General features: G+C 37.5%; 1 protein-coding gene across 6 annotated transcripts in view; it reads left to right on the forward strand.

The window, feature by feature from the left end:
* Positions 1-20767, forward strand: part of PSME3IP1 (proteasome activator subunit 3 interacting protein 1) — a 35200-nt gene that overhangs the window by 7482 nt on the left and 6951 nt on the right. For 5 of the 6 annotated variants that reach the window (XM_043437564.1, XM_043437563.1, XM_043437561.1 and 2 more), the window contains exons 2-6: positions 2871-3008; positions 3511-3609; positions 4078-4199; positions 8423-8553; positions 15263-15327. In XM_043437564.1, coding sequence (XP_043293499.1) covers positions 2882-3008; positions 3511-3609; positions 4078-4199; positions 8423-8553; positions 15263-15327 — 544 coding nt within the window. In that variant the 5' untranslated portion in view covers positions 2871-2881. Of the gene's footprint in view, positions 1-2438; positions 2556-2870; positions 3009-3510; positions 3610-4077; positions 4200-8422; positions 8554-15262; positions 15328-20767 lie in introns of all 6 variants that reach the window. The other variant, XM_043437562.1, reaches the window with a different exon arrangement.

Raw genomic sequence — 20767 nt, forward strand, 5'->3', positions numbered from 1 at the left:
ATTTCTCCTACACTCCTTGAGCACAGGGTAGTATATTTCTCTCACTCCCATAACCAGAGCTCAGCATAGCTCTTTGCAATAATGACAGACCTTTTAAAGCATTTTTAAGTAGGTCCCAAACACTGTGCTAAGTGCTTTACATGAATTATCTAGTTTATCTCACAGAAACTTTATGTTGTGCAGTACTCTCTTAATCTCCATTGATGAGTATAATCTGTGGATTAGGAAACTAAGGCTTAGATGAGTTAAATGACTTCCCCAAAATCATAAAACTTACAAGCATCAGAACCAAGGTCTCTTGATCTCAGAATCTATAATCATCATTACCTGTTTTCCCTCCTGTAAGGAAACTGCAACAGAAGGTATCTGTTATATGTTGGTTGAATTAGATTAAGTTGTCATGAAAAGTGTCTGAAGTTAAGCTAGCTTCTCGGCAGTACTTATTGATAGGGAAGTTTTGAATATTTCTGGAGAAGGAATATTCTGAATATTATCTAGCATACTGAGGAGTATGACCACTTTGTTCATAAACATTTTCTGTCCTTTGACCTCTCCAAATATAGAAAATTCATTAACCAGAGGGCCACTGGTGGCATTGCAGGCAAGAAGGGAATAGTAGTTGAAGTGCCAGGGAATAAGGACCTATAGGAGATGTGCAAATTGAAGAAAGAGATGGTTGAAGCAGTCTGTGTTTAGTGTTGGTCCTTTTAAATTCACAGAAATGTTTTCTAATTAGGCATGGCCATCTAGTTTTGTTTTGGGAATGAGGGAATGTCGGGATTATGTTAGGTTTAAAGAACAGATTTTTACAAGTGCTCCTTAGTTTTGACAGTGTGACTTTTCTCAGGAAGCCAACCCATTGAGAGAATTAGAATTTTTTTCTGTCAAATTATAAACCCATTGTCTTTAAATTTCCTTTTTAAAACGTGCTTCTGCCTAGTTTTCTTTTTCATTAACCAACCGTGATTCTTGATTTAGTCCTACATGTGAAAGATGGGGAAGTAGCACAGGCCAAACTCTTTGGGTAAAAGTTCAGTTCTAACACTTGAGAAAAAAAATGAGAAGGAGAGTAACAATGTCTTGGAATCCCATAAATTTGTCTTTTTCCAAAAGTAATTGATAAATGTTGGGAAAATTCTTATTCTCTAAGAGTTTCTGTTTCAAATTCAAACCTTTGTTTACATGTATTTTAAAGGCTCTGACCCTTGAGTTTCAGGGATTTTTTTAAAGTCAAGTGAATTCTTTTTTAAAGTCAGATTCATTTTTTTTTTAAGTTAAATGAGTTCTTCTTTATCCAAAAACTCAACAGGCTATGAAAATTAAATAGATGGCTTTACTTCCTTAGTTTTGCATTACAAGAATAAATCTTGAGTCTGAATTCTTATTTAGATGGAAGCATGTAAGATTCAAGGTTTTTGTTTTGAACTGTAAGAAGAGTTCTTTCAGTATTTATATGTTTTTTATTTTTTCAAGTGTAACGAGTAAAGAGATGGATTCAATGGCATGCCAGTTGTATTACATATCCTAATATTGCTTTCCCAGGTTTAAATCCTAGCACTTTAAGTTCACTGTTTTGAGACAGTTTTTTCATGTTTTCATAAGATTAAAGGAACTAGGAATGTTTGACCTAGAAAAGTGACAAATTAGGAGGAAAATGGGAGTTTTCAAACAACTGAAGCTTTGTTGTGGTGAAAAAGGGATTTGGCTTCTTTTGTGTAGTCCCAGTGGATTCAACCCATGTGTACAATTTATAGGAAGAGAGATTTCAGTTCAGCTTAAGGAATAACTATCATGCTAGTCATATCTGCTCAGAGAGAGAGTCAGCTGCCTGAAGGGAGTACAGTTTTAAAGTATGGGTTGGATGAAAATCTCCTGGGTATGAATGGTGGGTTCTGTTGCCAGATGGAGAATTGTTTGAGGTGGGCTGTGAGGACCCATCACATTCAGAATTATTTCCCAGTAAATAAGGGTGAGAGGAAGAAACCAGACAGCCAATATAGGATGAGGAAGGAGAGCTACAGCTGAGAAAGAGGACAGTGAGGGTCTAAATTGTCTCTCCCATCCATTAGAGTTCTATATCTTTGATGTTTTCTCTGCCAGAAACATTTAAGAAAATGTTGGCTCTTGTTCCGTAAGAGGTCGTTCTGCAAAACTTTAGGAATTTTTGGCATGGTCACAGAGATGGAACAATTCTCTCTCTGTAATAGGCCCTTGGCTGGAGACATCGAGTAATGCTAAGTCAGAAATGTCCAGGGTTGTGAGCTTTAGGTAGGAGCAACAACTTGTGTCCATTGATTTGGTTTTGTTTCTAGTAAATTTAAAAATTTTCTGTGTTGTTACAATGAACTGAACTTCAACAGTAGGATTTAGGCAAAGACTGTTCTTTTGTTCTGCATGTTTGGATTTATTTCCTCCGTTTCCATTTTCGTCTTCGCTAGAGGAAGATGTTCCATGAACATTCTCAGCACTGGAATTTGATATAAGAAGAAAGCTGAAATTGACATGTCCTTCTTAAGGAAGATCCCTGGTTTCTGGGGAGGGGTATGATTAAGTGGGTAAGAGTATGAATTTTTGCTCTCAGCTGATTCTCAGCTCCACCATTCACCACCTTAGAATTATTCCAGGTCCTCTTACTGACTTTGTAGATAAACATAGATGTTGATAAAACTACATAATACATTAAAAAAATGTAATCCTGTGCTTTTGTCAGTGACTTATGAGTTAAACTACTTGAGGATTTCTCAGTTCAAGGCTGAAGGAAGTTTTGAGGTAGTCTGTTGCTTGGGGGAGACAGAGTTCAATTTTCTTGTTTCTCTTCAGAATTTTAATTACAGTTCTCACTTGAAATATTTTGTTTGTTTGTTTTTTAGACTGTTCCATTATGGATGGAGGGGATGACGGTAACCTTGTTATCAAAAAGAGGTTTGTATCTGAGGCAGAGCTAGATGAACGGCGCAAAAGGAGACAAGAAGAATGGGAAAAAGTTCGAAAACCTGAAGATCCAGAAGGTATATAGGCTCACAGATCTTTAATCCTCACAACCCTGCAGGCTATTAACATCACTTTAGAGTAGAAGAACTGAGGCTGAGGGGATGAAGGGACCTATGTGAGGTCTCCGTAGCTGGGAGCAGACCAGGATCTGTGCCTCCACGCCCTTTCCACTCTACCACACTCTATTCCAAAGGATTCCACTGGTCTTCTAGCTACTCAGGTGGATCCAGGGTCTGAATAGCTGAGAGTGCTGCTACCATGCAGGGCTTGTTTTGGGTGGATCCCTCACCCAGTTAGCTGTCTCAGTCCATGGGCTCTGTTCACACTCACAGTTGGCTTTGAGAACTGCTGGCTCCTGTCTGAGGTCTAGAGGGAAGCTGTGAACTTTGTACTATTTTTGTGTTATCTTTGCCCTCAGATCATGCAGAAACTTGACTTTATCTTTAAATCCTTTGTGATTCCAAAATAATATGAATGGATTGTAAAGTATGTATTTTCTCCCCCTCCCTTTTCTTTCAGAATGCCCAGAGGAGGTTTATGACCCTCGGTCTCTGTATGAAAGGCTACAGGAACAGAAAGACAGGAAGCAGCAGGAGTATGAAGAACAGTTCAAATTCAGTAAGCTTCAGAAAAAACAGCATCTGAGGGACTCTCCAGGGCGTTTTTGGTGCACTTTTGCCTTGTGCAACACTTTTTCTAACCAGAAATTGTCTTGATTATCTAGTCTCCAGGTGCTCATTTGGTGGAAAAGAGACAGCTTTCTACCATCTAGACCACACTGAACATTTTTGCTTAGAACTCAGTATACCCATTTTAATTCTATGCTAACATCTAGTAATGGGAGAGATGCTTTGATTTTATGCCATGTTATCTATCCAAAAGGTTTGGTGTTGAGCAGTGGGAGGGGCGTGAGGTAAAAGAAAAAAAAAACAAAACAAAAAAAAACAAAAGGTTTGGTGTTTACAAGTTCTTTCTTCTAATCCCCTGAACAATCTGCTGTTTATTAAAAAACAGGACAAGGAAAAATCTTGACTATATTTTCCCTTTAGCCTGCTTTAAATGTTCCTTGTTTAATTATTTCCTCAGAAAACATGGTAAGAGGCTTAGACGAAGATGAGACCAACTTCCTTGATGAGGTTTCTCGGCAGCAAGAACTAATAGAAAAACAGCGAAGAGAAGAAGAACTGAAAGAACTGAAGGAATACAGAATATCCTTTGTACTTTGCTAGGAATCTGTAAGGTGTCAGTTTCTCATCAACATCTATGCATTTCAGTGTTTTCATTATAGAATGGGGGTCTTCTGCCTAGTCATCTTTAAGTTCCCTTTCAACTCTGATGTTCCTGTGATGCTGAATAACTGGCAGCAATATGTAGTTACGTTGCGTGCAAGAGTCTGTTGCAATCAAAAGTCCAGATCCTTTAGGATTAACTAAAGGCCTAAATCCTAATGGTCAGTACCACAGTATTCTTGCCTTGTGAGATTAGACTCTGAAACAGATGGGCGATGCAATAAACCTCATCCAGGGGAGAAACTGGCTTCTAGGTTTTTTAAAGGAAATTTTTAGCAACCCTCCTGTGTCCTCAGACCTTCCCTACAGATACAGCCTGGTCTGTCTCCATAGAGAGGTAGGGAAAGCAGTCAAGAGGACTTTGCTTTGGCTCACTGTTATCTTTCTGGCATCCACTTGCATGTCTTACTAGGCATCCCAAATGTAACTTGGCTGAATCAAAATTCTCAGTTCCATGCCTCACTACTCCTACCTTCACTATACTACCTTCCTCCAAATCTCTTCTTTTTCTGGTATCTGCCAGACTACCTCCAAAATGTATTCCAAATCTTCCAGCTCTTACTGCCACTGCAGTCGTCGTAGACCTTCTCTGGACTATGTGACCATCTAATTGTCTCTGCTGCTGTTCTTCTCCCTCCCAGTCCATTTCTCTAGACGATAGTCTGGGGAACTTTTGAAAACATACGTGGGATCATATAACTTTCCTGTTTCAAACACTAGTGGCTTCCTGTTGCATTTAGACTTAAAATCTGCATTCTTAACCAGGTCCTACAAGGTTCTGCCTGATTTAGACCAACTCACCTCCCTGTTTTATCTTGAACTACTCTTCTTCATGTTTACTACACTCCAGCTTACTGCCCTTCTTTATGTTCTTCTCATACTGAGCTCTGTGATTCCATTTCAAGGCATTTGTATTTGCTGTTTCCTCAGCCTGGAATGCTCTGCCCTCAGATTTTACAGGGCTGGCATTTCATGACTTTTGGGTCTCAGCTCCCTTCCTCATAAAGATCTTCCCTAAGCACTCCATCTAAAGTTGCAGCCACCCGCATCACTGATTATAATGTCATTTTTTTAAATAGTCTGTTACTACCTGAAAATCTTAAATTATATACTTATAGGTTTGCTTGCCTCTCTACTGCTGGAATATAAAGGAAGCACTGTAAGAACACAGACTTGATCACCACTGCTTTCTCCAGCGCTTGGTGCAGAGTAGGTTCTCAGTGTGTGTGTGAAGAGATTAACAGATGACTCATGGCAGAGGTTAAAAAGGCCACCTTAGCGTCTTCCTCCTGTGAGAAAGCTTATTTGAGTATTTCAAGCTTATATGTTGAATAACCTCAGTAGTGTGATTTAACAGGCTTTTTTACCTCTGAGATTGGTGCTGTGATTGTGTGTATGCACTAGTTGGTATTGTTTTTTGCAGGGTGTGTGCAGTAGGTCCCATTAAAGAGTTATGTAGGAGAAAATGTGAACAGATTCCCAGGAATTTGGTTAAAGACAAGGTGACTGACAGTGATTGAGATAAGGTAGCAACATGCTGCCACAAAACGTGCTCTGAACAGGTAGTGAGAGACGTGGCTTCCAGTCTCTGTTTTCCAGGTGGAATTCTGGTATAACACTAAGAAGTTGATAGAAAAATCACACCTCCATCCCAACTGTAGGATTGAGGTTGATTCTTCTGAAGCTTCCCTCCCCCACTCTATTGCGTCATGACCCCAGGATGGTATTATGCATTGATGTTTGCAGAAATGGGCAGGTATATGTACTGCATATACTCCATTGTTTCAGGCATCCAGCTTTTTCCTCCAAGGAAAAAATACATTACATTTTCACTTGAATTACGTCTTGTTTTATGTGCTTAATTTGGCAGGAAAGCAAATAAGACAGTGTCTCCCAAGGCAACATTCTGGAGAGTATTGTTGATGTGGTGTGAGTATGAGAGGCCCTTGGGTTTTCACTTCAAAGGGAAGGATGAACAGGGCAGCCTTGAGGCAAAAGAAACTTTTCTGTCCTGATAACATTGCAGTACAACATTGAAGAGGCTCCAGGGTTATTGGCTGTTTTTTTTTTTGGTTATTGGCTTTTATTGGAGACTTGGAAAGTTCTGTCTAGAAAAACTGAAACAAAGCAAGCCTTCCAGCCCACTGATGTATAATGTGCTAATCCCAAGCATGCATGTAGCCAGAGACATGTTGAGGTAGGAATTGAGGTTCAGACATTGGTTCATTAAAGCTCTAAATCAGGAGATGGTTCTTGGTTTTGCTTGGTTGGTATAAGATATATTTTATAATGTGATACTTGTGAATACAAGTAAGCTGCAGTTTGTGCCAGTATAAACAGAACTTTTGTTTTCTTTAGGTTAGAACAGTATTTATTAATAGGTGTGTTCAAATACGATGTGACCTTTTAAAAACTGCTTCATGTAGTCTGTTCCTTGAGACTTTTGAAATGTATTTGTATATTTAAAACATTTTAGGGGGAGAGAGGGTCTTAAGGGGGCAAAAGGACTTCGGCTTTGGATGTGGATCAAAAATATTATTACCATCTCCCTCCCTACCCACCAAAAAAGAAGTTGAGAGCTTTTCTTCACTTAAGAAGAATAAAAAGTTAAATGTTGGTTTTTGTCTTTGTCTTGGTATTATAAATGTGTGATTTTGTTAAATTTTTTCTGTTGTACTTGAAAGTTTCTATCCTTTATGGTGGAGTTGTAGGTAAAAATCACAGCATGCTCATGGTTTTTGGTATTCTGTACTAGAAAGATGAAATTTCTATTTCATTTTTATTCTAAAAAAAAAAAGAACATTTAGTATTAACATCAGTTTCCATGATTACCTTAAAAACATTAAATAGATGAAACTCAGAATAATGCTGAGTATAAAGTATAATCCCTGTTGAATATTACAAATGTTTAAGATAACTGGTTCCCACAAGAATTGAGTGTCTGAAAATTAGACACTAGAATTGGAAATTAAAATTTCCTAATTTCTGGTACCCGGTTTTTCCATTGTTCAAAGATACAGAAATAGTTTAGACTATATAGTCCCACCTCCACTCCTTTGGGCTGATAATACATACGTCTTAGATATCTTGAGCACTAGATGTCGCTGTTGTTCCAGCAAGGCGCCACTGCATCTTAAGTAAGGAATTGCACATGTTCTAGTACTTACCTATTGACTAATAGGTTGTGAGAGAGCATGAAAGGGAAGGAGAGGAGGGGGCTGGTGAAGAGAACAAAAGAAACTGACAAACTGTGGGAGTCATAGATTGACATCAAGCTTGAAAACAGTATGTAAGGAATGAACTGGTTGTTTTATGCTTTTAAACAGCTTTTCACTCCTTATGTTGTCTCTGCACAGGGGTTTCTCATTAAAATCACCTTCAGAGTGTTTAATACAGGCTCCTGGGCCTCTGGAAGTCCTCATTCAGTAAGTAGGTTTGGGACAGGGGAGGGGCCCTGTTTTTTAAATGAGCCTTAAGATGATTCTGATGTTGTCTTACATCCGAAGAATAGGAGTTAGTCTTCATAATATCTAAAGCTGAATGCTACTGATAGTCATAGGACACTCTGAAAAATTTTATTTTATCCTTAGGGGGAAAAGCAAATAATTTTTCTGCATTCAGGGAAGCTACACTTTTTTCTGTTGGATTCTTCAGGATCTTCGTTTTCCCCAACAAGTGTGATATTGGCCATGTTTTTGGTAATAGCAGGTGTTCTGGTCATCCTCAGGATTTTCTTTGGGAAGCAAAGGGAAAAAATTTGCTTCTCTGTATTATTTTGGGCTTGCTTTGCCATCTTCCTCCTAGTCATCTTCATTTTTCTTTAAATAAGCTGGATTTGACTGGGAGAATAAAGAGGGGAGGGCATTTTTTTTTTTTTTTTCCTTTGGCAGTGCTTCTTGGCATGTGAAATCTTAAGTTTCCCAACCAAGGATTGAATCCATCCCCCTACAGTGGAAACATGGAGTCCTAAACACTGGACTGCAAGAAAAGTCTGGGGAGGGCATTTTTTAAAGAAGTAGGCCAAACATTTCATGGCAGAGCTGAAGTGCTTATGAGTTACAGGTGCCTTCCACGTCTTGATTTATCACTGTCCTGCTATAGCTCTTCTTTTTGCTTAGTTTGATCCTTAACCTGTAACTCACAGTAATCTCAACAAGGTTGGAATTTCTTCAGAAAACAAGAAGGAAGTGGAGAAGAAAGCTGTGAAACCCATAGAAACCAAGAACAAGTTCTCCCAGGCAAAGCTGTTGGCAGGAGCTGTGAAGCATAAGAGGTCAGCCTGCATTCACACGACTTTAATCTCCCCTCTGACTGTGTGCCCCAAAAGGCCAGAGTAATGGTAGTCAGAACAAAGTTACCTGAGCACAGGTCTTGGTGAAGTTCCTTGGTGGCCCTCCCTCGCTCCCCTATCAGATTTGGTGTCTTCTGATGCCTTTGACCTTTGTGTCTCTGTTCATTGAACATAATAACCACTCTTCATTGGACACTTAAGTACTTTCGGTGCAGGTGATATTTTATTTCTCTATAAAGTACAGAGACTGAGAATCTCAGAGGTTGAGAACCTTTGTCCAAAGTTGGAAAGTAACAGGAGAGGTGGAATTCAACATTTGAACATCTGTGTTTCTAGGCAAACAAGGTAGCAAGTTCTGTGGAAGGATTTATAGTGTAATGAGAGCAGGGAGGAGGAATAACTGCCTGGAGTGGGTATATGTGACTCATATTGGGGAAGTTAAGGAAGGCATTAGAAAGGAGACTGTGAGGACTGTAGGACTATGAGGGCTTTAATAGGCAGACAAGGAGAGCAGAACAGCCCAGGCCGGGAGAAGAGCTGGGGCAAAGGCCCTGAGGTCTGTAAGAAGGTGGCAGCTGTGACAGGGTTACACACCTGGCTGGGACGCTGCTTGTTTGTGTGGGGTGGCAGCACTTCTAGAGGTTTTGATAAGTTCTCTGTTCCTCCCCTTTCAAACCCTGAAATGGCACCAAAGTGATTAAATTTGGTCATTTAAATTTCACCAACTCTACTATAAGCAAAATGATACTAAGCTGAAGTGCAGTCTGTTAGGAAAATCAATATGGTATTTTGGCAGCCAGCCACATGTTTTGAAGAAAGTGCATTGATGGAGTTTTGTGGTTTGGAAAACAGTGAATGCTGGAACAGTTTCTTGGAAACATTGCTCGCAACATTGTTTACATGTAAAAATGTCATCATGGCATAACAGCAAAGGGGAGGCACATCAGAGGCCTGAAAAGGGCCAGTTACCCAAGCCATGGATGGTTCCTTTCAACTTTTCATATAAACTTGCTTGCCTGGTCCAGTATCTTTGGGGATTTGGACCTGGGTCAGTTGTACTGGGCTGTACCAAGAGGGGGCTCTCTAGGTAGTCAGTCAGTGTCTCTAGTGTCTTGCTTCTAGCAGAATGGGTGTTGTAAGTATCTCTCCTCGTCCTTGTGCTGTACTGTGCTTAGTCGCTCAGCCGTGTCTGGCTCTTTGCGACCCCATGGACTGTACCCTTCAGGCTCCTCTGTCCATGGGGATTTTCCAGGAAGGATACTGACATGGGTTTCCATGCCTTCCTCCAGGGGATCTTCCCAACCCAGGATCAAACCCAGGTCTTTACCATCTGAGCCACCAGGGAAGCCCCTCCTAGTCCTTATATACCACCTTTTATTAGATCATCCTTTATTGTTTTGTGCAGCAAGGTAGTAAATGAGTCTCCTGGGGCAGGCGTTCCTGATCTACCCAGCTTTGGGTTTATTAGAGTCACCTGGGAGTTTGTTAATCCTGTGGATTGCCTCACACTGATTCTGGCTCAGTATGGAGTGAGGTCTGGGAGTCTAATTTTTCAAGTTCACAGATGACTGTAATGCTCAGTGAAAGTCTGATGCTTCATGTGTGTGTGAAGAGAGAGAAGTCGCTCAGTCGTGTCTGACTCTTTGCGACCCCATGGACTATACCCTACCAGGCTCCTCCATCCATGGGATTGTCCAGGCAAGAGTACTGGAGTGGGGTGCCATTTCCTTCTCTAAAGGATCTTCCCGACCCAGGGATCGAACCCAGGTCTCCCGCACTGCAGGCAGACACTTTACCGACTGAGCCACCAGGGAAGCAAGCATAGTAATAAAACAAGAACCTGTGAACCCATCACTCATCTTAAGACCTAGAGCATTAGTGATACCGAGTCTGCCTCTGTGCTCTTCCCCATTGTGTCTCCCTGCCTTGTCATCCTCACACCACTTTCCTAAGTCTAGTTCATCATTCTTTTGTCTGTCTTTACTTTGTAGGGTTTTTTTTTTTTGCTTCCTATATAGGTATCCATGAGCCATATAATAACTTGCTTGTTTTTAAACTTTATTAAAAATGATTTCATTGTCAGTACTCCATCTTCTGTGAATTTGGCTTTTCGCTCAGATTGTTTCTGTGACTAAAACAGTTCTGTGTATGTGTATGTGCAGCTGTAATTCATTCACTTTCATTGCTGTATAATAGTGCATTATTTGAGATGTCAAACTTTGTTCATTCTCCTGTGAGTGAATGTTTGAATTATGACACATGGTGCTGATGGGCTAAGGACAAACTTTGTACATATGTGCATGTTTCTCTAGAGTCATGTGTCCAGTATGATAGCCCCTGACTACCTGTGGCTCTGTAAATTTAATTAAAATTAAGTGAAATTTAAAATGCAGTCCCCTAGCCACAGTAGTCACATTTTAAGTGTTAAATTACTCCATGTGGCTTCTTGCTACCCTAGGGGATAGCACAGATACATCAATAAAGTGATTTATAAAATAGTATCTCCTTATGGTCTTAATTTGCATTCCCCTGTTAACAAATGTAGTTGACATTTTATTTTATTTATTTATTTTTTGACATTTTATATGTTGGTTTGCCATTCATGTGTCCCATTGTCCTAAAAGATCTGTTCATTTATATTGCCATTTTTTTACTGGGTTATTTGTAATTTTCTTACTGATTCACAGGTTTTTTTTTTTTTAAACATTTTTTTCCTACAGTTTATAGCTTATCTTTTCAATTTTAAAGTGACCAAATACATTGAATTTTAAGATGGTCGGTTTTAAAAAACTGATATATAATTGATGTATAACAGTTTCAAATATGCAACATAATGATTTGATAATATATATGTATATATAGTGAAATGATGGCCACGATAAGTCTAGTTGACATAGTTACACATAGTTTACATCATATATAGTTACGCACTTTTTTCTTGTGATGAGAGCTTCTAAGATCTACTCTTAGCAGCTTTCAAATATACAATACTATATCATTAACTATAGTCATCATAATGTACATTATAGTCTCAGAATATATTTTTTTGATAGACGGTACATTGGCCACTTCATTCTTCTATATAAATTTTAGATGTAGTTTTAAGTTCTTTAACAGTCCCTATTGGGATTTTTATTGAAATGTTATTAAATTGCTTATTAAATTTATGGAGAGATCAGATCTTTATATTTTTGAGCCTTTATTCGTGGTTTATATCTACATTTGTTTGTTCGCTTCAGTTAAAGTCATTCACTAAAGTCTTAAGAGTTTTGTTGTTTTTTTCAAAGATGTTGTACATGTCTTTGATTAGATTTATTCCTGGGTATTTTATATTTTTTTGTTGCTGGTAAATAAAAATGCAGTTGATTTTAGTATATTTGTATCCAGCCACCCAACTTTTATTAACTTTACTAATAATTCTTATCAACTGTAATAATTTATTGGCGGATTCTCTGAAATTTCTATGTAGAAAGTCACTAAATGATGACAGTTTTTTCCTTATACCTTTTAATTCCTTTTTCTTATTGAGCTGGTTGGGACCACCAGCAAAATACTAGAACAGTTACTGTGCACATCCTTGTTTTATCTCTAATTTTAAACCGAATGCTTATAACTTTTCACTGCTAAGGATGGTATTTATAGTTCTGTTCCTAGTTTAAGAGGGTTTTGTTTTGTTTGTAGCCATGAATTATTAAATCTTGTCAGTTTTTTCCTGCTTTTGAATTGATAAAATTTTCTTTTTTACTGTTACAGTGAAAAAATAGAGATCTTTCTGATGTTGCATTCCTGGTGATAAACCCAACTTGCAGTGATATGTTTTCTTCTTTTGTTTTTTAAACTTTGCTGGATTTGGTTTGCTAATGTTTTGTATAGGTTGTTGCATTTTTTATCATGATTGAGACTGGCCTGTACTTTTTTCCCCCACTTTATCTGATTTTGATGTGAAAATTAAACCTAACTTCACAGAATGATTTAGGGAGTGTTTTTTTTTGTTTGTTTGTTTTCTAGAGGAGTTTGTATAAGATAGTAGTGTTTTTTTGCGAAGGTTTTGTAGAACTCATTAAATCACTTTGGGCCCCTCTTTTTTATTTTGTGACTATAGGACTGTCTACCTTTCTCCAAATCTTTTTGAGTCAGTTTTTTTAGTTGTATTTTCTGGGGGTTTGTTCATTTTGTCTTTTTTCAAATGCATTAGCTAAATTATCAGTATTCTTTATTTTTCTAACTGCTCTTGTCCCCTTTTCACCCCAAATATTGAGAAGTTGTACTTTTATTCTTGACTATTTTCTTGAGAAGGTAGTCTCTGTTTTATTAGCCTTTTCAAAGGCCTTTTGGATTTAGTTCTTATTATTTTTGCTCTTTAATATCTTCTACATTCTTTCTTTGAAATATTCTTTACTTTCTCAAGCTTACACTTTTATTATTTCTGTTACGAACAACTGTCAGATACCAAACTAATTAATTTTCAGCTCTTCTTTTCAGTGATAGGCATCTAAAGCTATAGTTTTTCCTCACCTTTCATTGTATACAATTTTCTGCTTCCAAGTAAGTATTTTTAAATATCCATTTTGATTTCTTTCTTGACTCATGACTTAGAGACATTTTAAAAAATTTCCAAACATCCTGAGGTAGTTCAGTTCAGTCGCTCAGTCGTGTCCGACTCTTTGCAACCCCATGGACTGCAGCATGCCAGGCTTCCCTGTCCATCACCACTGGGATACACTGAGATACACCAAGATACTGAGGTAACTTAACCATATTTCATTGGTTCCAAGATGAACCTTCTTCCCCCCACATTTTAATACCTGTAATCAGTGATGGCCTAGAGTCTCTGAAATATAATCTTTCTTTTGTTATCAATTTCTGCCTTAATTGCATTGTGGTTTATGTGTACTAATTCTTTTGAAATTACTTAGATTTGCTTTGTGACCTTTTCCTGAGATTAATTTTTGTGAATATTCCAAGTTAAGGAGAATTTGTGTTACGTGATTTTTCTGGGTTGTATGTAGGTACAGCAAAACAAACTTGTGGATTGTATTGTTCAGATCTTCTGTGTCTTTGTGTGCTTGTTCTCTTAGTCCTTGAGGGGAGTATTTTGAAATCTCCCATTATTGTAATGATTTCTTGATTTTTCTTCAGAGTCTATTGAATATATTTTTAAGCTCTTTAATTAGAAGCATAGATGTTTGGGATTGTTATTTCTTTGTAGTGATTTAAACTTTGTTTCATTATAAACTAACCTCCTTATCCCTTGTAATACTTTTGGTTTTAAAGTCTGTTTTCTTAATATAGGTGCCCCAGCCTTCTTTGGGTTAGTATTAGCTATGCTAACTCTTTTTCCATTCCTTTCCTGTAAATCTTTCTAGGTCAAAAGTTGTTTGTTTTGCTTCTGTTAAGTTTTTAGTTAATCATAAATAGCTGACTTGAAATCTTCTGTTAAACTCTCTTTATAGGTAGGCTTGGACTTACTAGGATTTTTTTGTATAGTTTTTACTGTCTTTTCTAAAAATAATTTTTTGGTCATCCCACGTGACTTGCAGGATCTCAGTTCCCAGACCAGGGATTGAATGTGGACCATGGCAGTGAAAGCCTGGAATCCTAACCACTAGACCACCAAGGAACTCTGCAGTTTCTACTATCTAATGTTATTTGTCTTTTACTTGAAAATTCTTTTTGTTATATTCTTTTTATTAAAATTTTGATTATAATTGTAAAATTTTTAATTCTCTTTTTTTTCTTTCTGTTAGTTTGGATTTATGTATTCTGTTTCTGTTCTTTTGTGCCTTAAGTTGGCAATTTACCAGGACTACTTAGCAAAACCATAAAGTAAATAGCTGTCTTACTTGCCTGCAAAATTATCCATAGATCTTAGAACTTTTAGCCACAATAACCTTCTTCCTTCCCTACACACTGTCCAGGACTTTAGTGTGGTCATGTTTAATACCACAAATTAGATGTTGTTTTTTATAGAGACAATGTTTAGATTTGTCTTGGCTAGTTTCTTTGTTCACCCTCTCTTCCTTTTGGGATTAAGGCCTTCCTTCTAGGACTGTTTTCTTCCTCTTTGAATTGCATTTTTTTTTCTCACTGTCCTAAATTGTTTAATAGGTACAAATTTACAAACACTACATATATTAGTAGTAATGCTGGACCTGGAGAACATTGTGCATTTTCTGAGCTGTGTGGTGAGAGATGTACATTCTTTAGATAATCTTTTAGTGAAGGTATTTTGGGTGACGTTCAGACTCTCTAGCATGTCACTAAAGATATTTCCTTTAGTCTTTAATAACTACATTTTTGTCATTTATAAACATGTCCAGATATTCTTGAAATCGATCTGTGGTTCTAACCAGGATGAATGATGACAATAAAGAATCTGATGTTTAAGTGATACTTGAGGATGTAATACTTCACCCCTTGAATTGGTCAGAGGTTTAAATTCTTTATAACAAAAATTTAATTGTTCTCTAAAGCAATTGTCCTTGAATTAAAAAATAGATTTTAAAAAAATAATATAATTGGAAGGAGATTAAGAAGCTGAAATGAAGACTTTTCAGATCATCTCAGCTCCTTGAGGCTACCTAAAACCCATATAAAATGGTTTTTGGAGCTCCTGATTCCCAAAGCTTTGATCCCTAAGATTTGATCTAGCTCATATCACATTGTTTGTTTGTTTGTTTGTTTGTTACAGTTCAGACAGTGGAAACAGTGTGAAAAGACTGAAATCGGACCCTGACCCAGATGATAAGAATCAAGGTGGGTGGTAGCTTTCATGTCATTCTTTACCCATCATACACATGAACCGTGATAAAAGGCTGGAATGCATTGTATCTGTGAAGGAACACGTGTATCCCCGAGCAAACCTACCTAAACTTACTAAGCCATTTTAAACCATGCAGGATTTAAACCTAGGATTGTATCAGCTGCCCAACAAAGTAATATGTTAGAAACCATGGAACTGATAAATGACGGTTGTGTTCTCTCAGGAGTGCTAACAATGCCAAAGCCCTGGTGATACCAACCTCTCCTCACAAAGGGTTTTTCTCTTTCTCCCTTAAATGTCAAGTTTCTTCATTTCACCTGGCTGGCTACCAGTGAGAGGTAGAATGCCTGACTCCTTCTGTTGGTTGGATTGGATTGGACCAAGAGGCTAAATAGTTTCCAAAGAGTACACTTTCTTTGGTGGTTTCTTTCATGTGATCAAATCTGGTACTGTATTAAGTGGCACCAAGTTATAAGTGAGAGTATTACTCATGACTGAATCAGGGATAAGAAATTCAAGAGTGTTTTCAGTTCTTCTAACTTCCTGTGGAGTTGAGACTCTGAGCTGAACTCAAACGGTCGTCATTGAAACAGGGCTTACATTTATTTCTCTCTTAAAAAAAGATACTTTAAAATATATTTTTTCTTTCAAAAATTAATGGATATTTTAAAATACATATCCACTGAAGTCCAGTAATGGTGGGCTATTGCTGATACCTTTTTGCTCTAGAATTTACTTGTGAAAAGGATCTTCAGTGAAGAGCTTTCCTTCTCCCTATATGTCCTCTTCCGTCCAATTCTCCTTCCCAGAGGGAAATACATTTTTTACGTATATATCTGGATATATGTGTATATCCAGATTTTTCTATGTGTGTATAGGCAATTACAAATATGCTCTTTTTTTAAAAGTTTTATTAAAGCTAACTTAAAACATATTTAGGTATTAAGGTAATAGTATGATAAACCCCATCATGTACATTCCATTTTTAACGTGTCCAATTTTCTTTTTTAAAGAGAGTTTTATTTTCTTATTTTTTATTTTGGCTATGCCACATGACTTGTGGGATCTTAGTTTCTCATTTGCTGTGGCTAAGACTTTCAATACTGTGTTGAAGAGAAGTGGTGAGAGTGGGTATCCTTGTCTTGTTCCAGATTTTAGCAGAAAGGCTTTCAGCTTTTACCATTGAATATTATATTGGCTGTGGGTTTGTCATAAAAGCATTTTATTATGTTGAGATATGTTCTTTTTGTACTCACTTTTGCAAGGGTTTTCATCATGAATGGATGTTGATTTTTATCAAATACTTTTTCTGCATCTATTGAGATGATCGTGTTGGTTTTGTCCTCTTTTGTTGGTGTGGTGTATCACGTTGTTTTCAATACACTGAACCATTGTCATGACCCTGGGATGAATTCAACTTGAGTCGTGGTGTATGACCTTTTTTATGTGTTTTTGGATTCTGTTTGCTAGTTTGAGAATTTTTGTGTCTATATTCATCAAAGTTATTGACCTGTAACTTTCTTGGTAGTGTCTTTGTCTGGTTTTGGTATCAGGATGATGGCTTCATAGATGTCTTTGGTGTAGTGTTCTTTCCTCCTCAGTCTTTTGGAAGAGTTTGAGAAGGATAGGTGTAAGTTTTTCTTTGTAGAATTCCCCAGTGAAGTCATATGGTTCTGGACTTTTGTTTGTAGGGAGTTTTTATTATTAGATTCGGTTTCATTTCTAGTGATTGGTCTGTTCAAGTTATCTGTTTCTTCTTGGTTCAGTTTTGGTGGACTGTATGTTTCTAGAAAGTTGTCCATTTCTTTGAGGTTGTCAAATTTGTTGGCATATAATTGTTCATAGTATTCTCTTATGGTTTTTTTGTATTTTTGTGGTATCTGTTGTGATTTCTCCTCTTTTGTTTCTTATTTGTTTATTTGGGTCTTCTCTATTTTCATCTAGTTGAGCCTGCCCAGAGATTTGTCAATTTTGTTTACCCTTTCAAAGAACCAGCTCTTGGTTTTATTGATTTTTTTTTTTTCTATTTTTAAATCTCTTTTATTTGTTCCCTCTCTGATCTTTATTATCTTCTTCCTTCTGCTGACTTAAGTTTCGTTTGTTCTCGCTCATATTCTTTTAGGTGGTGGGTTAGGCTGTTTGATTTTTCTTGTCTTGAAGGCCTACATTGCTATGAACTTTCTAAGAACTGCTTTTGCTGCATCCCATGGATTTTGTGTGGTTGTGTTTTCATTCTTATTTGCCTCAAGATATTTCTTTAATTTCTTCCTTGATTTCTTTGTTGATCCATTGGTTTTTTGGTCATGTTGTGTAGCCTTCCTGTAATTTTTTTTCTTGTTTCTTTTTCTGTGGTTTTTAGTTTTATATACCCTTGTGGTCAGAAAAGATGCTTGAAGTAATTTCTGTACTCTTAAATTTGTTTAAGCCTTTTTGTGTTTAATCCTAGAGAATGTTCTGTGTGGGCTTGAAAAGAATGTGTATTCTGCTTTGGAGGGATGTAATGTCCTGAAGATATCAATTAAGTCTAAATGTTCTATTGTATCATTTAGAATCACTGTTGCCTTTTCTGTCTCAAAGATCTGTCCATTGATGTTGAGCGGGGTGTTGAAGTCTCCTACTATTACTGTATTCCTATCAATTTCTCCCTTTTTATGTTGTTTGTTTTATGTATTTGGGTGCTCCTATATTGGGTGCATGCATGTTGACAAGTGTAATATCCTCTCCTTATGTTGATTCATTTATCATTATATAGTGTCCTTTATCTTTGTTTATAGCCTTTGTTTTAAAGTCTACTTTGTCTGATATAAGTATTGCTACCCTTGCTTTCTTGTCATTTCGCATTTGCATGAAATAATTTTTTCCATTTCTTCACGTTTAATCTGTGGGTGTCCTTTGACCTAAAGTGGGTCTCTTGTAGGCAGCATGCTGTAGGCTTTTGTTTTTTTAATCCAGTCTGCCACTCTGTGTCTTTTGATAGAGCACTTATTCACTGACATTTAATTATTGATAGATATGTATTCATTGCCATTTTTTTTTCTTTTTTTTTTTCATTGCCATTTTAAACTTTGTTTTCCTGTTGATTTTATTTCTTCTTCATCTTTTTTGTTTTTTCTTTTGTCCATTATACTTATATTCTCTTCTTTTTGGATTTTGTGAATCTGTTTGTAGGTTTTTGATTTGTGGTTGCCCTGTTTGTCAAGTATGTTAACCCCTTCCTTTATCTACTTTAGACTGGTAGTCATGTAGGCTCAAACACATTATAGAAAAAAAAAAATCCATGTTTTCTTACTTTCTTCTTCCACATTTTATGATTTTGATGTCCTCTTTTGCATCTTCATGGTCATCCTTTTGCTGCTTATTGTGGTTATCATTGCTTTCAGAGAAAGTTTTAAATTTTTTAAAATCTGTGTAATGTCTTACTTAAGTGATTTATTTCCCATTGTGATTTTCTCCTCCCTGTAGATCCTTAGTACTTTTCTATTTAGAGCTGACCTTTCAATATTTCTTTTTTTAAGATAGGTTTAGTATTGCTGTATTCTTTTACTTTTTGCTTATCTGAGAAATTCTTCTCTCCCTCTGTTCTGAATGATAATCTTGCTGGGTTGAATATCCTAGGTTGCAGATATTTCCTTTTCAGGAGTTTGAATATATCTTGCCATTCCCTTCTGGCCTGCATTGTTTGTGTAGAGAAATTAGCTGATAGCCTTATAGGTGTTCCCTTGTAATTAATTTTATTTTCCTCTTGCTGCCTTTAGAATCCTCTTTTTATCTTCAACTTATGCTGTTTTTATTATAATACATCCTGATGTAGGTCTGTTTGGGTTTATCTTGTTTGGGACTCTCTGTGCTTCCTGTATCTGGATATCTTTTTTTTTTTTTCTTTCGGTTTGGGAAGTTTTCAGCCATAATTTCTTCAAGTACATTTTCAATCTCCTTTTCTTTTTCTTCTCCTTGTGGGATCCCTATTATGCCTTGATTGGCATTATCCCATAGGTCTCTTAAATTGCTCTCTTTTTTTTTTTAATTTGCAGTTCTAATTGAGTGATTTCCATTATTTTTTCTTCTAAATCACATTGATTTTTCTGCATTATTCATTCTGCTTTTCATAGCCTTTAGTTCAGCTTTTATCTCGTCAAATGAATTCTCTAATTTTTCTTGGCTCCTCCTTGTAGTTTCTAATTCCTTTTTATAGTAATCTATATTTTTGTTGATATTCTTAATTCTTTCAATATTTTCATTATCTCCTTTTTGAATTTGGTGTCTATCAGACTGAAGAGGTCTGTTTCATTGTTTGTTCTTTTAAGGAGAATTCTCTTGATTTTTAATTGGGAGTGATTCCTCTGCTTCCTCATTTTACTTATATTTCTCTTGCTCTATGAGTTTAGGAGAAGCAATTATCTACTGTAGTCTTGGAGGCCTATTTTTATATGGGAATGACCCTTTGTAGCCTGCATGGGTTTAATTTTTTTTAATGTGAGAGCTGTTTTTATAGTATGGATGCCTGCCACCTCTTTCCTTATTGTATGCTGGCCGTTGTCCCCTTGAGAGGAGGTGTGGTTGATATTGTGGTGATTGGAGCCTGCACTGGATATTGAGCGTGGCCTCCCTTTTGCTCTCTGGCTGTCACTGCCCTGTCTGGGGCAGGATCTGCTCCCTAGTTGTTGGAGTAGAAGACCCCAGCTCTATTTCTGAGCTGCATTTCTTTTTAAAAATCTATTTATTTATCTTATTTTTGGCTGTGTCGGGTCTTTGTTGCTGTGAATGGGCTTTCTCTAATTGTGGTGTGATGGGGCTACTCTCTAGTTGTGGTACACGGGCTGTTCATTGCAGTGGCTTCTCTTGTTGTGGAGCACCAGCTCTAAGACGCGTGAGCATCAGTCGTTGCAGCTCTCGGGCTCAGTAGATGTGGCACGTGGGCTTAGTTGCCCTGTGATGTGTGGGATCTTCCCAAACCAGAGATCAAACCCTTGTCCTTGGTATTGCAGGGCGGATCAGGGAAAGCCCCCTGAGCTGCATTTCTGATCTGTGGTATGAGGTATGTGGGATTAGAATGTTCCCACTGGGAGAGGAGTCACTGAGTATTCTCTGTTAGAGCTGATCACCTGTGTGTGTGCTCTGCTGTGTCACTTTTCACCTGTTTTGTGGGCTCACAAATATGCCGTCGTTGGCACGACCCTCAGTCCCACCTCAGTTGTGGGTGTCCTGGCAGTCAGCCCTGGTTCCTCTCAGGCTTTGTTTTCACAAAACCACCAGTGCAGATCCACTGAAGTCAGGTCCCAGGACTGCAGTATTTGCACATCTGGACCCTCTGCGGGAGCTGTGGAGGCAGCTCAGATCCTAGCCTGTCCTGGTCTCAGGAGCAGCAGTTGTCCATTCAGATGTTCCGCAGACACTGAATTCACAAAGCCAGCCGTGGAGGTGTAAATCTGTGGT

Source organism: Cervus canadensis, chromosome 18, assembly GCF_019320065.1.
Source record: "Cervus canadensis isolate Bull #8, Minnesota chromosome 18, ASM1932006v1, whole genome shotgun sequence".
In the NCBI taxonomy this organism is placed as follows: domain Eukaryota; kingdom Metazoa; phylum Chordata; class Mammalia; order Artiodactyla; family Cervidae; genus Cervus; species Cervus canadensis.